The following is a 20,247-nucleotide window of genomic DNA, read 5'->3' as shown; positions in this document are numbered from 1 at the left end:
GCTCCTCGTCACCTCCTTCCCCTGGACCGCTGCTCATACCTTTCAGACTCAGGGTGCTGCCTGCTTGGCAAAACCTCCGTGACGCCCTTCACTGTAGGCTTCGTGTCCCCTCATTAAGCGAGTACTCACTTTTTATTGTGGTAAGTTATATGTGACATAAAACTTACCATTTTAACTATTTTTAAATGTAGAGTTCAGGCCTTAAGTACTTTATTCGATTTTAACACAAGTTTATTACTCTAGACGCTGCATACATTGCAGTATATAACAGTTACCCATGAAAGAGAAGAGGAAAATAACAGAAGCTACAAACTAGAGAAGACACAGTGTCATTTAATAGGAAGGGTTAAGCGATTATTAACAGTTAAGACCCGAGCTGTCCAATAAGGTGGCCACTAGCCACATGGGGCGATTTAAATGAACTAAAATTAAATAAAATGTGAAAATTAGTTTCTCAGTCATACCAGTCACATTTCAAATGTTCAAAAGCCACATGTGGCTACTGGGCACCACACTGGATAACACAGATGTAGAATATTACTTTTCTTTTCTTTTTTTGAGGGGGGGAGAGAGAGGGAGAGAGAGAGAATCCCAAACAGGCTCCATGCTCAGCATGGAGCCCAATGTGGGGCTCAAGGTCACAACCGTGAGATCATGACCTGAGCAGAAATTAAGAGTCAGACGCTTAACCAACTGAGGCACCCAGGTGCCCTCAGAATATTTCTATCACTGGAGAAAGTTCTACTGGACAGCACTGCTTAAGACTATTTTTAAATGAGGGGCGCTTTGGCTCAGGTCTAACTCACAGTTGGAGTCTGAGCCCTGCCTCGGGCTATACACTGACAGCTCAGAGCCTGGAGCCTCCTTCAGATTCTGTGTCTCCTTCTCTCTCTGCCCCTCCCCTGCCTGTGTTCTGTCTCTCTCAAAAGTAAATAAATATTTTTAAAAAGAGACTTTTTATTTTAAAAAAAATTTTTAATGTTAATATATTATTTTTGAGAGAGAGACAGAAAGATAGACAGAGAGCAAGCAGGGGAGGGGCAGAGAGAGAGGGAGACACAGAATCTGAAGCAGGCTCCAGGCTCTGAGCTGCCAGCACAGAGCCCGACGCAGGGCTCGAACCCATAAACCGCAAGATCATGACCTGAACTAAAGTTGGCCACTTAACCGACTGAGCCACCCAGGCGACCCAAAAAGAGACTATTTTTAAATGAAATGAGGAATACCCAGCTGGTGAAAGACAAGGCACATGGGCAGGAGCAAGGCCACAGCCACAAGGGAAGCTGATGCATGTTGCAAGCATGTAGAAACCCGGTATACGGAGACCACAACCTTGGCCTGTGTCCATACCCAAAGGCCATAAAAACTCCAAGCTAATCTGTACCCAAAGGTATGCTTTTAAGTAAATAATACATGCTGGCAGTAAGGACACTAATCAAAGTGCCAACGGCAGTAGGTGCAGAGGCTAAGAATGGAATGTTAAGACGGTGAAGGCATCAGGAAGCCAGCAAGACCTCTCCAGAGAGGACCATGTTCAGAGTGTTAAAGAACGGACTTCAGTTAGGGAGACAAGGTGAGGAGGGCATTCCAGGCAGGGTCCAAGGTCACAGAGCTAGTAGTAGGTGGCAGAGCTGAGTTTCAAACACAGGTCTGCTTCCCAGTGATCTTGACCACTCTGCTAGACTGAGGACAGTGCAGGAGCAGAACAATCTGAGGCAGAGGGTGGGTGGAGCCTTAAGAACAACTAGAAAATGACAGGAGAAGGGTCTAAGATAAGCAGGGGCACAAAAGGCTTTGTCTTTCAGGCTAAATTTGGACTTTATCTTGGTGAGGAAGTGCTGAAGAAAGCTAGGAAGCAAAGTAATTGAACAACCACATTTCCATTTCAGAGCTAGCCTCCCAGGCGCGTGGAGGAAGGCTATCTGGCAGGAGGAGAGGACAAGAGGACAGGTGAATCAGGAGGCAGTGCAAGGTAAGGGAAAGACTTTAGGCTCCGGAGTCAGCCCAGCCAGCTCTACCCAGCACACCACGTTGGACACGGGTTCCCCTCCCTGTTTCCTTTGTGTGAAAGAGGGTACCCCATTTTGCTGGGGGTGAGGGACCAGCCTCTTCTGAGAACAGCTGCCAGAGTTCTGACAACACCCTCCTGCCGTCCTCTCTGGGACAGGGGGCTATGAGGACAAGGCAGGCTTGGAACTGCCAGGACCTCTGGCTGCCAGACTGAAGCAAAGCACGAGCCAGCTCAGCCTAGAGGTACAGAGAAGGGTGGGGCCCCAGGCTTCCTAGTACACAGGCCGGTCCATCCCTCTATCGGTTTAAAGGTGTGCGCTTGGTGTAGGCTGCCTGCAACTCAGACCCACGATAAGTTTGTGGTAAGGATTACATAGGACACACGTAAAGCACCAAGCACGCTGCTTTATGAATGTCAGGTACTCAACACGGGTGGTGTTTGTGGTGCTACTAAAATCGTTTGGGCACCAGAAATGCACCTGAACCAAGGCATGACAGTGAGAATAAAGAGGAAAGATGAAATCTCAGAAAGATACTCGTAGAGAAGTATCAAAAGTGCTTGGTGATGGGGCACCTGGGTGGCTCAGTCGGTTAAGCATCCGACTTCAACTCAGGTCATGATCTCACGGTTCGTGGGTTCGAGCCCCACGTCGGGCTCTGTGCTGACAGCTCAGAGCCTGGAACCTGCTTTGGATTCTGCGTCTCCCTCTCTCTCTGCTCCTCCCATGCTCGTGCTCTGTCTCTCTCTAATTCTCAAAGATAAATGTTAAAAAAAAGGGGGGGGGGCTTGGTGACTGACTACCTGAGAAAGGTAAGAGAAAAAGAAATGGGTGAGACAGTCATTATCAAAGGAGATGTTTTTGCCCATCAGGGGACATCTGTGAACGTGAGGAAAACCTACTTGTCACAACTGAAGGCACAGGGTACAACTGGCACCTAGTAGGTACAGGCCAAGGATGCTACTCAACACCCTACAACACCTGGGACTGGCCCCCAAAACAAAGTATTAGCCAGTGTCAAGTGTCCGTTCCAAGGTTTAGAAACTGTGGTCTGAGGGGCGTCTGGGTGGCGCAGTCGGTTGGGCGTCCGACTTCAGCCAGGTCACGATCTCGCGGTCCGGGAGTTCGAGCCCCACGTCAGGCTCTGGGCTGATGGCTCAGAGCCTGGAGCCTGCTTCCGAGTCTGTGTCTCCCTCTCTCTCTGCCCCTCCCCCGTTCATGCTCTGTCTCTCTGTGTCCCAAAAATAAATAAACGTTGAAAAAAAAAAAAAAAAAAAGAAACTGTGGTCTGAGATGATTTCCAGGTTCCTAGACTAGGGTCGCTGGTAAACTCTGGGTTGTCAATCAAGGGGGAGCACCCAGGAGGAAGAACAGAGAGGTCTGGGGCTGGGGGAGGCACAACGCGGGGAATGAGCTCGGCCTGGGATGTGGTAAAACTCGTGTGCCCATTGAGGCGCCCAGACAGACCTGCTGAGTAAGGGCTTGGAAACATATCAGAGGAGAGGTTGAGACGTAACAGGAGTCAGTCTTCAAGTGCCAAGATAGAATACCAGGTCCCAGGAGTACTGAGTTTCTCCAGGGAGCATGAGGAGAGGATGGCAAAGGACAGGTCCGAGGATGATATAATCTTAGCAAATCATGGCATATAAAACCATGACATCTTCCTTATAATTAATTGAGTTAACGTCTAGGACAGATGCATATAAAAGGACGCTTGTTACCAACGGTATGTCAACAGTTCCCAATCCTCGCCTTTATTTACAACTTTAACACCACCTCAACTGCAGTAAAGAGGAACACTGAGGAAGTGTCCAACTCATCTACCTGTTTTAAATTTTTTTTTTCAACGTTTATTTATTTTGGGACAGAGAGAGACAGAGCATGAACGGGGGGAGGGCAGAGAGAGAGGGAGACACAGAATCGGAAACAGGCTCCAGGCTCTGAGCCATCAGCCCAGCCCAGAGCCTGACGCGGGGCTCGAACTCACGGACCGCAAGATCGTGACCTGGCTGAAGTCGGACGCTTAACCGACTGCGCCACCCAGGCGCCCCTCATCTACCTGTTTTAACCCTGAAAGCAATGCCGACAAATGCCAGAGAAAATAATTTTGACCAAAGTGCTAGTAGTGCCCGGTAAATCTGGAAGCAAGATGGAGTCACAAACTCTCTTATCACTTTTAAGCAAAGACTGTCCAAGACACACATCTTCAAAGCTATTTTATAAAGATAAAACTGTATGTTCAGCAAACAACATTAATGGGCTTGCAGGGGTGGGGAACAGTGCTGGGTGTTAGTTCGGGAGAACAATGATCAGTATCTACGTCCCCACAGTATGTCACGGAGGACAGGGCGTCTTTATGCCCGCGGTCTTGTCCCACTTGACTGTCGGATCCGTGCAGCAAAACAGTCACATGGGTACTGTCATCTCTGCTTTATAGTCGAAGAAACCATTTCAAAGATTTCTGTGATTTGCCCATGCTCACAGAACTAGTTAAAGGGCAGGGAAGGAGGACATGCCCTGTGAAACCCGAGAGGCAGACAGGAAGTAGGGAGGAGTATCTGGCCCCTGCTTTATATATGAAAATAAGGGCCAGGCCCAGAACGAGAGTGACAAAACACGCACTTTATATGCATTAGTCTTTCAATCCTTTATGCCTTGGGTTCTATTATCATTCCCATTTTAAAGTGAGAAAACTGAGGTTCAGAGACTTTAAGTAAATTACAAAGTTTTACACACAGTAAGTGGCAGAGCTGAGTCTTAAAACATAGGTCTGTTGGGGCGCCTGGGTGGCGCAGTCGGTTAAGCATCCGACTTCAGCCAGGTCACGATCTCGCGGTCCGTGAGTTCGAGCCCCGCGTCAGGCTCTGGGCTGATGGCTCAGAGCCTGGAGCCTGTTTCCGATTCTGTGTCTCCCTCTCTCTCTGCCCCTCGCCCGTTCATGCTCTGTCTCTCTCTGTCCCAAAAATAAATAAACGTTGAAAAAAAAAAATTTTTTTTAAAAAAAAAACATAGGTCTGTCGATGCCCAAGCCCAAGTTCTTAATTTATTCTTTGTCTTTTGTTTAATGCTGAATTTTCCAGATTGTTTTGGTAAGATGAAGGTTTGGGCTGTTTCTATTGCTAGCCAGATGGCTACATGTCCAAACAGGCTGGAAGAAAGGAAAGCTGGGTCTTTTTATTTTGTTATTACTCTCTATTAAGTATATGATTTGGATAGAGAGGGGCCAGCGTAAGCTGTCATTAAAGCCTCTGTGCTCGAGAACTTAGGGGGAAAGTGAATGTTCTAAAGGAAGGCTGCGATCAACATAGACTACAATAAACTGGGGCTCTCTTAGTCAGCTACTCACATTTTGAAGTCTTATCAATAGGAGATTAGGGACAGAAACATTAAATGGCTGACACGTTGAAAGAGAACCTAATGTGGGAAAGAACATTTTTCCATCTGGCTCAATTACTTAATGCCAAGAAAAAAGAAATGAAAAGGACTGGGAATGTTGCCTGCTGTGCTAAACATGTGAATATGCTTTCACATGCCACCAAACCCCCCTTTAGCCACCTCTTCGAACAATGTCACGTCTGCAGCGGCAGAAGCTTCCCAATGCCAAAAGTCACGGGACAACAATGATTCCTGGGCCTGCCTTTTCCTTCTCCCTGTTTCAATCATCTCTCATCGTACAAGAATTCAAAACACATGTAAAAATAAGTATTTAGTACTTGAATTACTTTTTGGATGAAGACTTGACATTTCTGTTATTCTTCTGTCTTAAAACAATAAAACTTCTGGGGATAATTTTTAAATAGTTTTTATTGTTAAATATTTAGTGCACACAAAAGAACACCCATGTACCCACCACTCAGTTAAAGAATGAAACCTTCCCAGTACCCAGAGCTCCTTGTATCCCTCTATGACCCCACCCCTTCCTACACCATGAGTTAACCACCCCTCAACTAAAGGCCTGTCAACCCCTAGCTTTACCACAAAATGCTTTAGAGCCTAAACAATCTATTTTTGTTTTATGCATTTTTATAAATGGATTCATACTATTTTATTCTTCTGTGACTTGCTTTTCTCACTCAATACTATGTCCCTGAAATTAATTTATGTTGTGTTACAGTTCATTCATGGAAATGCTGTACAGAGTTCCACTGTTAACGTACCACAACATATTTATGCATCTTTCTTTTGATGGACAGTTAGGTTTCCAATTTGAATGACGGCACACAATTGTCGCTGTAACATCGGGTACCCGCCTCCTTTACAAACATATGTACAAGAGTTCTTCAGTGACGTAGGTTCTTTTTTTAAAAAAATTTTTTTTTCCAACGTTTATTTATTTTTTAAGACAGAGAGAGACAGAGCATGAACGGGGGAGGGGCAGAGAGAGAGGGAGACACAGAATCAGAAGCAGGCTCCAGGCTCTGAGCCATCAGCCCAGAGCCCGACGCGGGGCTCGAACTCACGGACCGCGAGATCGTGACCTGGCTGAAGTCAGACGCTTAACTGACTGCGCCACCCAGGCGCCCCAGTGACGTAGGTTCTTAAAGACAACTCGAACTGCTGGGTCACACTGTCCATGTTTTCCACCTCCACTCATATTGCTACATTATTTTCCGAAGTGATGAGTACAATTTATGCTCTCACCAGAAGAGTATAACAATTCCTGTTGCCCCATATCCTCACCAATTCTTGGTACGGTATTTTCCAATCTTTTAATTTTTGCTAATTTGAGGAATACAAAATGGTATCTCATTGTGGTTTAACTTGCATTTCCTTGATTACTCATTAAGTTGCACCCCCCCCCCCACATTTATTGGCCATTTAGGTTTTTTTCTGCTGTGAAATTCATGTTATTTTCCTACTAGGTCTTTTTCTTATCAATTTGTAAGAGTTCTTTATGAATTCTGGATACAAATCCTTTCTTGATATTATGCACTGAAAATATTTTCCCTTTAGTGTAGACACTTTCATTATAGTGTCATTTAATGAAGTTCTTAATTATAAAAAATATGAATGCATCAACATTTTCATTCATGATTTGTGCTTTTGCATCATGTTTAAACATCCCCATCCCAAGATCATAAATATTCTATATTTGTTTCTGTAAGTATTAAATCTTTCCATATTTCTATGAATCCATTTGGTATTTATTTTTGTATATAGTGTGTCTGATTTGATCCTTACACACAGAGGGAAAATGATCATGTAAAAATGGAGGCAGAAATTGGAGCATTACAGCTACATGCCAAGAAACCCCAAGTATTGCCAGCAAACACTGGAAGCTAGGAAGAGACAAGGAAAGATTCTCCCTGTTGCCTTCTAGAGAGAGCCTGACTCTGCCAACACCTTGATTTCGGACTCCCAGCCTCCAGGAATGTGGGAGTGTAAATTTCTGATGTTGTAAGTTACCCAGTCTGTGGAATTCTGTTGTGGTACCCTAATCCAATCACATGGAGTGTCCCAGCACCTTTTGTTTAAGAGTCCATCCTTTCCTCTGCTAACCTGCAGTGTCAACTGCCACCTTTCCCTACTGATTGGTAAGACCGGTGCTGTCACAGATTCCATACACATGTGGTCTGAATCTAGGCTTTCCACTCCCGATCTATCCATGCAGTTTTACAACACTGCCTTACTTCTACAGCTCTGTGTTAAATCAGGGTAGGGTAAGTCCTCTTGCTATTTCCGTCCTTCCCTCTTCCGTATAAATTGTAAATCAGCTTATCAAGTTTCAGAAGAAATTATTGGCACTTAAAAAAAAGGAAAGAAAAGCTGGGATTCTTACTGGAATTGCTTTGAATTTAAATGCCAATTTGAGAAGAAATGACATTTTCATCCTTTTTTTAAGTTTTTTTTATTTTTAAGTAATCTCTCCACCCAACGTGGGTGGGGCTTGAACTCACGGCCCCAAGATCAAGACTCACATGATATTCCAACTGAGCCAGCTTTCCAAATTTCTAGGTGCCCCAGAAATCACGTCTTTAAATTACTGAGCCTTCTTACCAAGTCATGACAGAGCTTGATGCTTATTTAGGTCTTATTTAAATGTCTCCTAATATTTTCTCCCATGGAGGCCTTGTTAGGTTTAGTCCCCAAATTCTTTCATTTTCTGTTGCTACTCTAATGATACTTAAAAAAACAAAAACAACTATGATTCTTTTTTTTTCTTCTCTTTTTATTTGAGAGAAAGAGAGAGACGGAGACAGAGAGAGAGAGAAAGAACAAGCAGGGGGAGGGGCAGAGAGAATCCCAAGAAGACTCCACACTGTCAGAGCAGATCCCAATGTGGGGCTCGATCCACGAACTGCAAGACCATTACCTGAGCCGAAACCAAGAGTCAGACGCTTAACCAACTGAGTCATCCAGGCACCCCTAACAACTATTACTCTTAAACATAAAAAAGATGAAATGCTGATCTTTAGAAACAGTTCCTAGTCATATATTCATGGCCAGTAACCTCTTCACTGACCATCTCATACAGAAGTCAGACGTTTTAATAATGATATTAATCTACTATTTTAGTGCTCATTATGTGTTGGACACTGCCCATAATATGTAATCCTCATGCGCCTCTGAGGTAAATTCTATTAACCTCATTCTACAGGTGAGGAAACAGCTAAGGACCCAAAGAGGTGGCTCTGGAAATAAAAACCAGTATTTGGCTCCACTGCATAATTTTTTTTTAAGTTTATTTATTTTGAGAGAGAGCGCGTGAGTGGAAGAGGGGCAGAGAGGGAGAGAGAGAGACTGTTAAGCAGGCTCCGTGCTATCAGCACAGAGCCTGATGTGGGGTTGATCCCACGACCAGGAGATCATGATCTGAGCAGAGATCAATAGTGGACGCTTAACCACTGAGCCACCCAGGCACCCCGCACTGCCTAACTTCTTAAATACTATTGTATTGTCCCCTTGTATTGTGATAGATGACAACAGTAAAATCCACCTTAACTTCAGAATCCAAGAAGAATAATTATTTTCTAATAATCAAAATCCCCTTAGGCTGCCCAAATTCACACGGGTTCTCCAAATCAAAATAGCACTGACACTGCATTCAGGGATTCAAAACTACTTTCTAATTTAGAAGAAAATACTCTCTAGGTGATAAATACCCAACACTTTTAATAATTATATTTAAAAAAAATTAAATCATATAGTAAACCAAGAATATCACAAAAGCTGATATTTACTTATTTCTGTTTGTTACAATGGTAATTTTCAGATAATTACTCAATTACTTAAATATTCTCAATGTTTAAATGTCAATTTCCAAATTAATGACTCACTTTCAAGTAATGGACCTCACTCAGACCCTAAAGCTTCTAGGTTGATGGTTATTACTACTTCTGTGGGCACGCCAACATCTGACTAATCTTGTGCTTTCGGTGATTACATTACTGCTTTGCGTGTAAATTCTTTCTTAATATATTAGTCACAGAATCAGCATATTCAGAGTACCAGTCATCTTTTGACCTCTAGTCAATACCAAAGGATTCTTTTTAATTTTGATGAATACAAACATGATCTCACCTTACGTTAACAAATAATCTATGAACGAACCTCTACTTATTTAATTATTTTTGTGTTCTACGATGCTACAAATACTTACTAAACTTCTTCTAAGCACTTGGCGTATATCATTGAACACAACAAACACTGACAATTTTCCCAATGAGAACAAGCCAACCAATTGAAAAAAACAGGCCCAGCACCTTCCAGGTGTGGTTCCGGAGTGGCTGGGAATAGCAGATCAGCCTATTAGATCACATGTGTGGAATACATCTGAAATTAAAACCATCGTCAAAATTAATGTATGCGAGGCAAAGTACCCTTTGCCTGCATGCGGTTTTCAAAATGGGTACGTGGAACAATGCTGACTGGTAAGATAAAAATGCATCAGTACTTTCAATATAATAACTGCAAGGGTCTCCTTAATATCAGTAATTTCGCTGGATGAAAGAAAATAAAGATTAAAAACCAACGGCCTTTTTCCTATGCCCAATTCAGTGAACTGTAGGCATCCCTACAAAACCCCAGTAATTGGCAACTTATTAAAAGAAAAAAAAAGCAGTGGCAGTGGCCGCAGAGAGAGAACAATAGCAGGTTGGTGTAAGTATAGCAGGGCTTCTTGATAGCCCCAGGCGGCTCTGCAGCTGCTCTGCAGTCAATTATTCTCACAAAAGAGCATCCACGAGGCCAGGTAGCCCCCGGGTTGGTTACACAAGTTCTCATTCAGAGATACATCATGCTTACAAATAGTGGCACAAGCAATAAAACCCAAGTTCCACAAACTGCTTTGCAACACATACAATTTACTCCAGCTAATCACTTGGAGGCTTTTTCTGAATACGGTGGAACAGAGGAAGCAGAAGGGCAGGTCAACAGCCAGCAAGATGTACACTGCCCGGGTTCCACCAGCCCCTGGGAACCAAAGCAGCAGTAGGTGATTCTGGATGACTGCCCCTGGACACTGACCACAGCATCTTCAACCAGGAGGAAAAGAATTGAAACTGAGTTCCCACTTTACCCTAATGGTCTATGAATAAGTAGCAGACTCTCAGGTTTCACAGAACGGACCAAAATTTGCATTAGAAGATCCTGCCCCATGCCTGGGTGGCTCAGTCAGTTGAGTCTCCGACTTAGGCTCAGGTCATGATCTCACGGTTCGTGAGCCCCGCATCGGGCTCTGTGCTGACAGCTTGGAGCCTGGAGCCTGCTTCGGATTCTGTGTCTCCCTCTCTCTCTGGCCCTCCCCTGTTCGTGCTCTGTCTCTGTCTCAAAAATAAATAAACATTAATTAAAAAAAAAAAAAAAAAAAAAAGAAGATCCTGCCCCATACGTCCTTCTCATAATTAAACCACCAAGAACCCACAGAGACTAAAATACAGTACCAATGGCTTATAAAATGCAAAGACTAGATGTTCACAGTCCCTAAAAGCTTAAAGAGATGTGGCAATATATAAAGACAGTTAATGCATTTTGCTCAAAATTTTGTATTATAATATTTCTTTTCTTTTCCTTTCTTTCCCTTTTGTTTATGGTAGGGGTGAGTAGTAGAGGGCTGAAGAAGGCAATGCTATTTAGGTAGAAAGAGGGCAAGAAGGAAAACTGAGGAAGAGATGGAAAGGAGAGAGAGACACATCATAACGGGCAAAAGAGACAAAGTAAGGGTCCACCCCACAACTAACACTCCTTCTGGATTCTAGATCACTGCACCCTGCAGAAAGATGGGGCCAGAATTTTCAGCAGTTTCTGGAGGCACTTCTCGGCTGCACCTGCCATGTGGCAGGAAATGAAAACAAAACATACAATCGCAGAAGCAGAAGGCCTCACCACATGAAAATGTTCTGACGGCTGAACCTAAGGCTATATAAAGAAGATACCAGGTCTCAAAAGTTCACCTCAAATGCAGAACTTACTGTAACTGTAAAGATTTTCCATAAGTGGCACTGATCAAAGTAATCATTAAAGAATTTATTGGGCTCTCTTTCCAATTTTGTCTCTTTCACTGCACACTTGTAGATTTCTGCATTCTTATGACATACCTGAAAGAGATCAAAGTAGAACCAAAGGGTATTCTCATGAAGCTGATTTCTACGATGGAAGGGCAAAGATGGGATTGATGGTCAAATCCAAAGATGGACTGATAGAAAGAGGAAGGTGGTTTATATAGCCAGAAGCAATCCTGATGGGAATCCATTAAGGAGGTGAGGCAGACCCTGGGCAGGGGGGAAAACCTGGCATGTTGTGACATGTGAAGTCTTTGTGATGCACTAGAGTGTCTGACACCTGGCTGGGAAGCACCAACAGCACAGGACTGAAAATGGGGTTTGTTCTGAGCTATCGGTGAAGTTTGTTAAACAACACAGTAAACACCAATAATTAGTTCTCTCCACTTAACAAGACAGGTTGACAATCAGTGGCCACCATCTTTTGAAACCTGCTAGTAAGCTAATGCCAAACTGAAGCCTCTTCCACACACACACACCTTGGCCTCATCAGTCTCAGCCAACGAATGGGCCTGATGTCCTCCTCACTAAATTCAAAAGTATGTTAAATCAAAATGTCAGTGAAAATCTGGGCAAGAAAGGCTACCAAGAAAAGACATCAGGAGCGTAGAAGACAGACAGGATGGAAGCAATGCTGAGGGGCTATAACTTTTGAGATATGTAGCAGTACCAACTCCCAGATGGATAATCAGAAAAGCAGAGTACCTCCCACCTGCAATGTCCCCCCTCCAATATTCTACTCAGGCCACGCCTATTCCTATTCCAGTAGGCTTTCTATGCATGGGCCCCGCCCCTTCAACATATCTGCAAGAACCTGAGGTCCCTATGGGCCAGAGATGTGGAGGAAACATTTTGGTCTTCAGAAAGCTATGAGGGTGACTAACCAACAGTGTGAGCTACCCATCTGCAAACTGAGAAACAAGTCATTCGCCATCTTGAAGCAATACATAAATTAGATTGAACTTTTTTATTAAAATTTTTTTTAATGTTTATTTATTTTTGAGAGAGACAGAGAGAGAGAGGAAGGGGAGCATGAGCAGGGGAGGGAAAGAGACAGGGAGACACAGAATCCGAAGCAGGCCCCAGGCTCTGAGCTGTCAGCACAGAGCCGGACGCAGGGTTTGAACTCATGGACCGCAAGATCATGACCTGAGCTGAAGTGGGACGCTTAACCGACTGAGCCACCCAGGTGCCCCACAACCAGGTTAAATTTTTAAAAATGATGGTCTCCTTTTGAAAGACAGACACCCTCTGCTTCACAATTTCCAACCATATCTTTCATCCTACATGAGTTTATATACACTTACAGGTAGCAATGGTTCATTTACATTTCCTCACTGAGTGCAGAAAAATCACAATCTATTTGCAATTACAATCCCCTAAAAATAAGTTATGTGATTCTTTCAAATGTGAAAGGTAACAAGTGGAAATATTCTTGTTAAAACTTATAATAGAAAGTTGGTCATTTGTAAAATAGATATGCCAGAGGCAAAAATGAAAAAAAAAAAAGTCATTTGGAGGTTTTAAAAGCCTACTTTGGTTTTTAAAGCAGCATTTGTAGCAGGGTATATTGGAATATAAACATCAAATTAAGTGACTTTAACTAAACTAGAACAAGTACAAATTCTCTTTCAAAATCCATCAGGCAAATTTTCAAAGCCTCATATACATGATTTTCTTGGCTTATACTACTTGAGACAAAAGTAACTTGACATTTCTTAGTGATTTACATTAAATGATCCTTCCAAACTTAGGCAAAACTCATCTAACTATTCTAAAATTATATGATTTGATGGGCGCCTGGCTGGCTCTGTCCGTATAGCGTGCGACTCGTGACCTTGGGGTCGTTGAGTTCAAGCCCCACGTGGGGTATAGAGATTACTTAAAAATAAAATCTTTTTAAAAATATTGTATTAGTTGAACATGGGCAAATTTCCACACAGAAACGTTAGTAGACCAACACTTGAGCAGAGACAAATCTAGAATGAAACCAATATTTCATATTCCATTATTGCTCAAGGTCCAGCTGTATTTAGTAAGACCTGTAGACAAGTGTCCCCCGCTGTGTGGTGTTTTACATCACTCTTACAAATCCGCTAAAAGCAAAACTTTATAATAGAAAGGTAACCAAGGATGTTTTAAAGTTTCCAAAGCTAAGTATGCAAAAATATGTTCAGGGCAACTTTTTTTTGTGAGGGGGGGAAGGGGCAGAGAGAGAGGGAGAAAGAGAATCCAAGCAGGTTTAATTTAAATTAAGGACTGTGTCTTCTGATTGCTGACCACTGTAATTCCTAGGAATGCAGCGTGCCTGGCACATCATAAATATCAATATAACCTACAATATATATTCTATATACATCCACATACATAAATAAAATACCTAGAAGAATATGCATTAGTTGTTAACAGTGGTAGCTCCAGGGAGTAGGACTGAGGTCAGGTGGGGAGGGATCTTAAAATGAGAAATGGGGGAACTGTAATTTTATATACTTACCATGATTTAAATGTTAGGCAAGAATATTACTTTTTAAATTCTTTTTAAATTCTTTTTAAATTCTGAAATGATTTCAGACTTCCAGAAAAGTTGCAAATATGGTACAAAGAATTCTTTGTCAGTCTCACGTTTCATCATCCCAAATACTTTAATACACGGTTTTCTTTAAAAAAATTTCTTCTATGTAACTGCCATACAAATATCAAAATCAGAAAATTAGCACTGATTTGTTACTATCATTTCATCTTCAGGCCCTGCTCCAGTTTTGCCACCTGTCCCAGCAGTGGTCTTTACAGCAAAAGGATCAGTTAAGAAACATGGCATTAGTTGACATGTCTCTTTAGTGTCTCTCAGTTTGAAATGGTCTTGCTTGGACTTCGCATGGCTTTGAAACTTTTGAAGATGATTGCAGGCTATTTAGTTTGTAGAATGTCCCTCAAATTGGGTGTGTTTGATGTTTCCTCGGAGTTTAGATTCAGGTCATGCACCTCGGCCTGAGCATCACTGAAGTGATGCTGTAGTCTCACTGCGTCCTATCATGTGACACAATTTCAACGTGTCCCATTTTGGTGAGATTCACTCAAATCACTTGCTTAAGGTAGTCTATGCCAGGCCTCTCCACTGTACTCTCTTTCCTTTTTGTATTCAATAGGTGTTTTGTGGGAAGGTACTTTTCAATTATCCATTCCTTGAACTCTGAATTTATTTATAAGCCCATACTAGGTTACATTGTGTGAGAACCCTTAGTTTTCTCTTTTCAACAGTTTTTTTTTTTTTTTTAAATAATGTTTATTTTGAGAGACAGTGAGAGTGAGAGAATGGGAGAAGGTCAGAGAGAATCCCAAGCAAGCTCCACTTTGTCAGTGCAGAGCCCAATGTGGGGCTCGATCTCACACACTGAGAGGTCATGACCTGAGCCGAAATCAAGAGCTGGACACTTAACCGACTGAGCCACCTAGGTGCCCCTCTTATTTAACAGGTTTTAATCAATGACTTTGACATCTTAAATTCTGATAATCAAATTATCCCAAATTTGGCCAGTGGAACCCCTTCGAACTGCCTTCTGGGTCCTTTTGAAGTGTCTCCATCATTCTATGAAGACATCTTTGCTTTTTAGCGTAAGATATTCCAGGTTCACTTTGAACTTTTCTGCTCTAATCCTATAATCAGCCATTCTTCAAGAAGCTGGGGTTCCTTTTAGTAGAAAATGGTATTTAGAAGCCAAGATCTGGGCACGTGATGTGCTCACTGCTATTGGGATGCCGCTGCTCCCAGGCACTCTAACTCCTCTCTATGGAAAGAGCTAAGAAATGTATGTATGCATGCATGTATTTATAGACATGCATTTTACATCTATAGTATTTCTATATTTATTAGTACTTCTTAAAATCCATGAGTTCACACTAACATTCTGATTCCAATCTAATATCACAGGGTTTATGCTAGTTTTCTCCCTTTCAGTATCTGTAACTCTCTTCTCTGACAGACTTGCTCGCTCCCATTATCCTTAACATACCTATCTGAGCAATCTTTCCATATTTAACCAATCTCCCAGTGCTGCTGCCACTCCAGTCCTGTGACTGGAGTACCTGTCTCACCTCTCTTTGGCTCTGATACAACACACCAGTGTCTCCCTGTATGTGTAGGCCTCCTCATCCTACTTGGGCTGTGACACCCTTGGCCAGGCCACCACCTACCTTCTCTGTCTACCTATAGGCCTCACGACTGAATTGTTCAAGAAGGAGAAGATAAAGAGAAAAATACTTTAAAAATTAAATGTTTAAAAATATATTTTAAAAAAATGGTATCCATTAAATTGGAACTTGTTATAATTCAGACAGCCAAGCTGAAGTTCACTTTTGCATCACCTATGAAGAACAGGTTTGTTAAGTAAATTAATAGCGTAAACAAGCTTGTAACCCAGATGTTTAACCTACTTAAGAAAACTAATTGTTTTCAAGCACTTTAAAATCAGTGGGCATGTACTTGCCTTTAATTATTGTCTAATTACAAATGATTTCTATTTTCTTCATTATGGCTTTGATAACTCCTCTATTTGATTACACTTTAAGAAGTACTACTTAAACTTTATCAAGTTAAAATGCTTTTTAAAATGTCTTTATTAACCAATTTGGCTTTTATTTTTAAAGTTTATTTATTTATCTTGAGAGAGAGAGGGAGAGAGAGCATGCACAGGGGAAGACAGGGGCAAGAGAAAGGGAGAGAGAGAATCCCAAGCAGGCTCCACACTGCTGGAGAGGAATCCAATGCAGGGCTTGATCTCATGAACCATGAGATCATGACCTGAGCTGAAATCAAGAGTCAGATGCCCAATCGACTGAACCACCCACGCCTTTTTAAATGAATCATCTGAAATCGGGTTTTAATCATTCACACTGATTTCTCTTTTTAGTTAACCTATCATGCTGCTCAAAAAGAAAATGCCTTCCTTTGGAAGAATCTATCACGGGTATGGAGTGAGATACGTATGGATGCGTGTACACGCTTTTTTCCCCCTTCTTGCCGTGGGGGCAGTTGAATTCGGCATATTTTTCTATAAGAAACAGCCTTTTCTCCACTACTAAAAACCGGCTGCAACCTTTAGCTCATCACAGAACATCACCAAGACAGTTAGTGTGGCCTGAGGGTAGCCCCGATGTGATCCCCAAGTTCAACTGGAGCCCCAGCAGGTGAAGATGGTGGGGTTGCCAGGGCTCAGAAATGCGAGCCGACTCCCCACCCCCACCCCCTGGCCTTGCCTTGCCTTCATCTCCTTGGGTGAAGGCTGGCACAGCAATGGCTGCCCCCTCCACCTGGGCAGTGGTGTGTACCAAGCCAGCTGGGTGGGTGTTGGTGGTGGGGCCTCACAGTGCCCGGGAGGAGATGAAGTTGGAGGTTTTCCTTATGTTAAACTACGTGTAGGGTTAAATTAATACATACATACACAATAAATAAAGAAAAAGAGAGAAAACAAAGCCAAAACCAAAATGTCTTTCAGTGGCCACCCAGGACTGCCCCTAAAAGCTCCCGCTCTGCGTGTCATCAGTACTTGCTTCACTGTCCTCCGTTACTTGCTATGGGTGCAGGGCTGAGGACCCCCATGAAGCTATCAGTTCCCATCATTTGAGTCCATATTTTATTTAAGACATTCTACTTTATAAAATAGGGATTCACCCGATTACCAAATTAGTCTGCACTGCATTTCTGAAGGCTTAGGAAGAGAAGACATTCTGGAGTTACAGCCCCTAGTTCCTCCAACATCCTTGTTTATGTGGCCTCAGACCAGTTACCAACTGGTGGAGACAACTCTCCACATCTGGTCGTCAGGAGGACTAAGTAAGGCAATGGGAAGTACTGGCTACAGAATAGGCACTTCATGAATGTGAGTTCATGATCTCCATCCCCACCCCACTCGTAGCTTCACAGAAAAACATGGTTAGCATTCAGAGCAGCCTTTTCCAATTCTGTCACACACAACCTCAGAGAGAACCTATAGAAGAACATGGGTCATAGTTGCCAGCTTCAACTGTGTCTATCACTGCCCCTGACCAAAACAAGGGAAACATGAAAAAATCACCAGCAAGAGTTCTAGGGCCTAAAAATGAGCAATCAATTTATCCCCTGCTCAGGAGAATAGTATCAGTATTCATGGGGGAAAGAAATGAGAAATAAATATAGTCTGTATTTTCTATTTTGACTTCCAAATAAAGGTGCCAACTAATCCTAGAGATCCCAATTAATCCTGGCCTGAGAGTTACCTGATTTTTGCCTAACCAGCTCTGTCAAGTCCCAGTGACTAAATATCAGGATTTACTATCTGATAAAAGAAGATCATGGCTGGCTCAGTCGCTTAAGCATCCAACTTTGGCTCAGGTCATGATCTCCCGGTTCATGGGTTCGAGCCCCATGTTGGGCTCTATGCTGACAGCTCAGAGCCTGGAGCCTGCTTCAGATTCTGTGTCTCCCTCTCGCTCTGCCCCTCCTCCACTCACGCTGTCTCTCTCTCTCTCTCTCAAAAATGATTAAATGTTTTAAAAAATTTTTAAAAAAGATGTTATCAAAAATCCATTAGAGATAAGCAATTTTAAACACCACAGGTGTCAATAATGTGATGCACTATGGCTAGCCTAGCAGTGTGTTTGAAAAAAAAAAAAAAAACAAAAAGAGGGGCGCCTGGGGGGCTCATTTGGTTAAGTGTCTGACTTCGGCTGCCTCAGGTCATGATCTCACGGTTCTTGGGTTCAAGCCCTGCTTCATGCTCTGTGCTGACAATGTGGAGCCTGGAGCCTGCTTCAAATTCTGTGTCTCCCTCTCTCTCTGCCCTCCCCCTGCTTATGTGCTCTCTCTCAAAAATAAATAAACTTTAAAAAACCAAACCAAAACGAAAACCCAAAAAATTAAAAAGATGGGATATCTGGGTGGCTCAGTTGGTTAAGCATCCAACTCTTGATTTCCAATCAGGTCGTGATCTCCCAGTTGTGACATCTTGCCCTGTGTGGGGCTCTGTGCTGAGGACAGAGCCTGCTGAAGATTCTCGCTCTCTGTCTCTCTCCCCTGTCTCTCTCCCCGCACCTCTCCCTCTATCCCCAGCTCATGCTCTCTCTCTAAAAAATAAAAAATTAAAATTAAAAAATTTTAAACAGAATAAAAAACCCAAAAAGACAAAGAGAAAGAAAAAAAAAATACTCTTCCCCAGCAGGGAACCAAGCAGAACCACAAAGGTCCTAATACATAAGACATTTCAAACACATGTCCTCAACATAAAACACTAGGATCAGGGGGAAATCTAAACATTGCCAGCAAATAATGCCACATGATCTATTTCTCTGTATATTCAGTATTTGAAATATCAAATGCTTTTGGCATGTAAAATTAGGTGGTTTTGGTGTGTCATTTCTTTTAAAATCTTGAAAATTTGTTTACATTGAAGAAATGGAAGATACAATGGCATTCCTTCCAAACTGCCTCAAGAGCAAAGCCAGATATTAAAAGATACCACCAACACATTGTTGCCTCCACAAATAATCCCTCCTTCATAGAGAAGGATAAAGGGGTCCACGTGTTTCATTTGCAAAGCCTCTGTGCTTCCTAATAGCCTCCAAGCAAAGGTCGAAGAGCATCTCCCTTGGATTTGCATAGCACCCAGACTCTGAGTGACAGGTCATAGACCCCAGGGCCAGGGGCTAAATTCCTCACCCAACACAAGTCCAACAGGTTACCCAGAGGAGCCTATGTAACCTGAAACAGGAGGGGACTCTCCCCAAGAAGAGAACACAGTCCTGTTGGTCAAACTAGGAACTGTAAAGTCTTCTCTAACTGTGAAATAGTCTTTGTTTCCTCTTGAAGGATGTTGGGGCATGAGGAAGGCAGGTGGAAAAAAACAGAGTTCTACATAAAATATACTGTTGCCTAAAAGACACATACTTATTTTTAAAAAGGGAGGCAACAGTCCACAGCACCCTTCCATGCCACCTATATCTCCTCGAAGGAAGGGGTGGCACAGCAACTTCAGGAAGCTATTGCAGGAGCCTTGGGCTCCTGCTCAGGCAGTAGGACAGAGTGCGCCAGCAGGCTGCCTGGGCCACTTCCTACCTGTGTAACCTTGGACAAGACACTCAACTGTCTGGGCTTAGCTTGAAAAGTCTTCATGAAGACTCACGAATTAACATATGTAAAGCACTTAAGAACAGTGTGCCTGGCATTCCTTACATGAAACACAAAGCAAGTAATTTTATCTTTCTGTTATTGTTATTTTTTTAACATAATCTCTATACCCAACATAGGGCTCAAGCTTACAACTCTGAGACCAAGAGCTGTGTGCTCCACGGACTGAGCCAGCCAAGAACCCCTCTTTCCTTTCTAACACAGAAGTTCTCACCTCCTCCAACCCAGACCCTCTCTTTCCCTATTCTTGCAAGTCATTTGCCACACACTAGTTTTATCTTACTCCCAACTCAGCCTGAACTCTCAAACATTTGCCAGCATTCCTCCTGAAGACTTCACCTCCGGTTATCTCACACTATCTATCTAGGCTAGTCCTCACTCAGCCTCAGACGAACCCTAACCAACTGTGTTCTTCACCTTGACTTGCTGGAAAATGCCGGCAAGGCCAAAGATCACTGCAATCACAAATGAAGAAGGCTCTTCTCTCTCAGCTAAGCCCTGAGAGCTGGTAGATGTTTCTTTCGGTCGTTTTCTTCCTTTTCTTTGGAGGTGGGGGTGGAAAGACTGTTCCAAGTATTTT

The 20,247-nt window shown here is 42.8% G+C and overlaps 1 protein-coding gene across 16 annotated transcripts in view; it reads right to left on the bottom strand.

The window, feature by feature from the left end:
* TNRC6B (trinucleotide repeat containing adaptor 6B) overlaps positions 1 to 20,247 on the bottom strand; it is a 258,256-nt gene that overhangs the window by 105,864 nt on the left and 132,145 nt on the right. For 2 of the 16 annotated variants that reach the window (XM_030320708.1, XM_032594040.1), the window contains exon 2: positions 11,420 to 11,545. The exons of 12 other annotated variants lie outside the window; for them this stretch is intronic. In XM_030320708.1, coding sequence (XP_030176568.1) covers positions 11,420 to 11,466 — 47 coding nt within the window. In that variant the 5' untranslated portion in view covers positions 11,467 to 11,545. Of the gene's footprint in view, positions 1 to 10,527; positions 10,671 to 11,419; positions 11,546 to 14,003; positions 14,820 to 20,247 lie in introns of those variants that run through there. 2 more of the 16 variants (XM_030320709.1, XM_030320704.2) reach the window with 2 other exon arrangements.

Source organism: Lynx canadensis, chromosome B4 (assembly GCF_007474595.2).
Source record: "Lynx canadensis isolate LIC74 chromosome B4, mLynCan4.pri.v2, whole genome shotgun sequence".
Classification (NCBI taxonomy): domain Eukaryota; kingdom Metazoa; phylum Chordata; class Mammalia; order Carnivora; family Felidae; genus Lynx; species Lynx canadensis.
The sequence above is the reverse complement of the archived record's forward strand: the minus strand, read 5'-3'. Positions and strand labels throughout refer to the sequence as shown.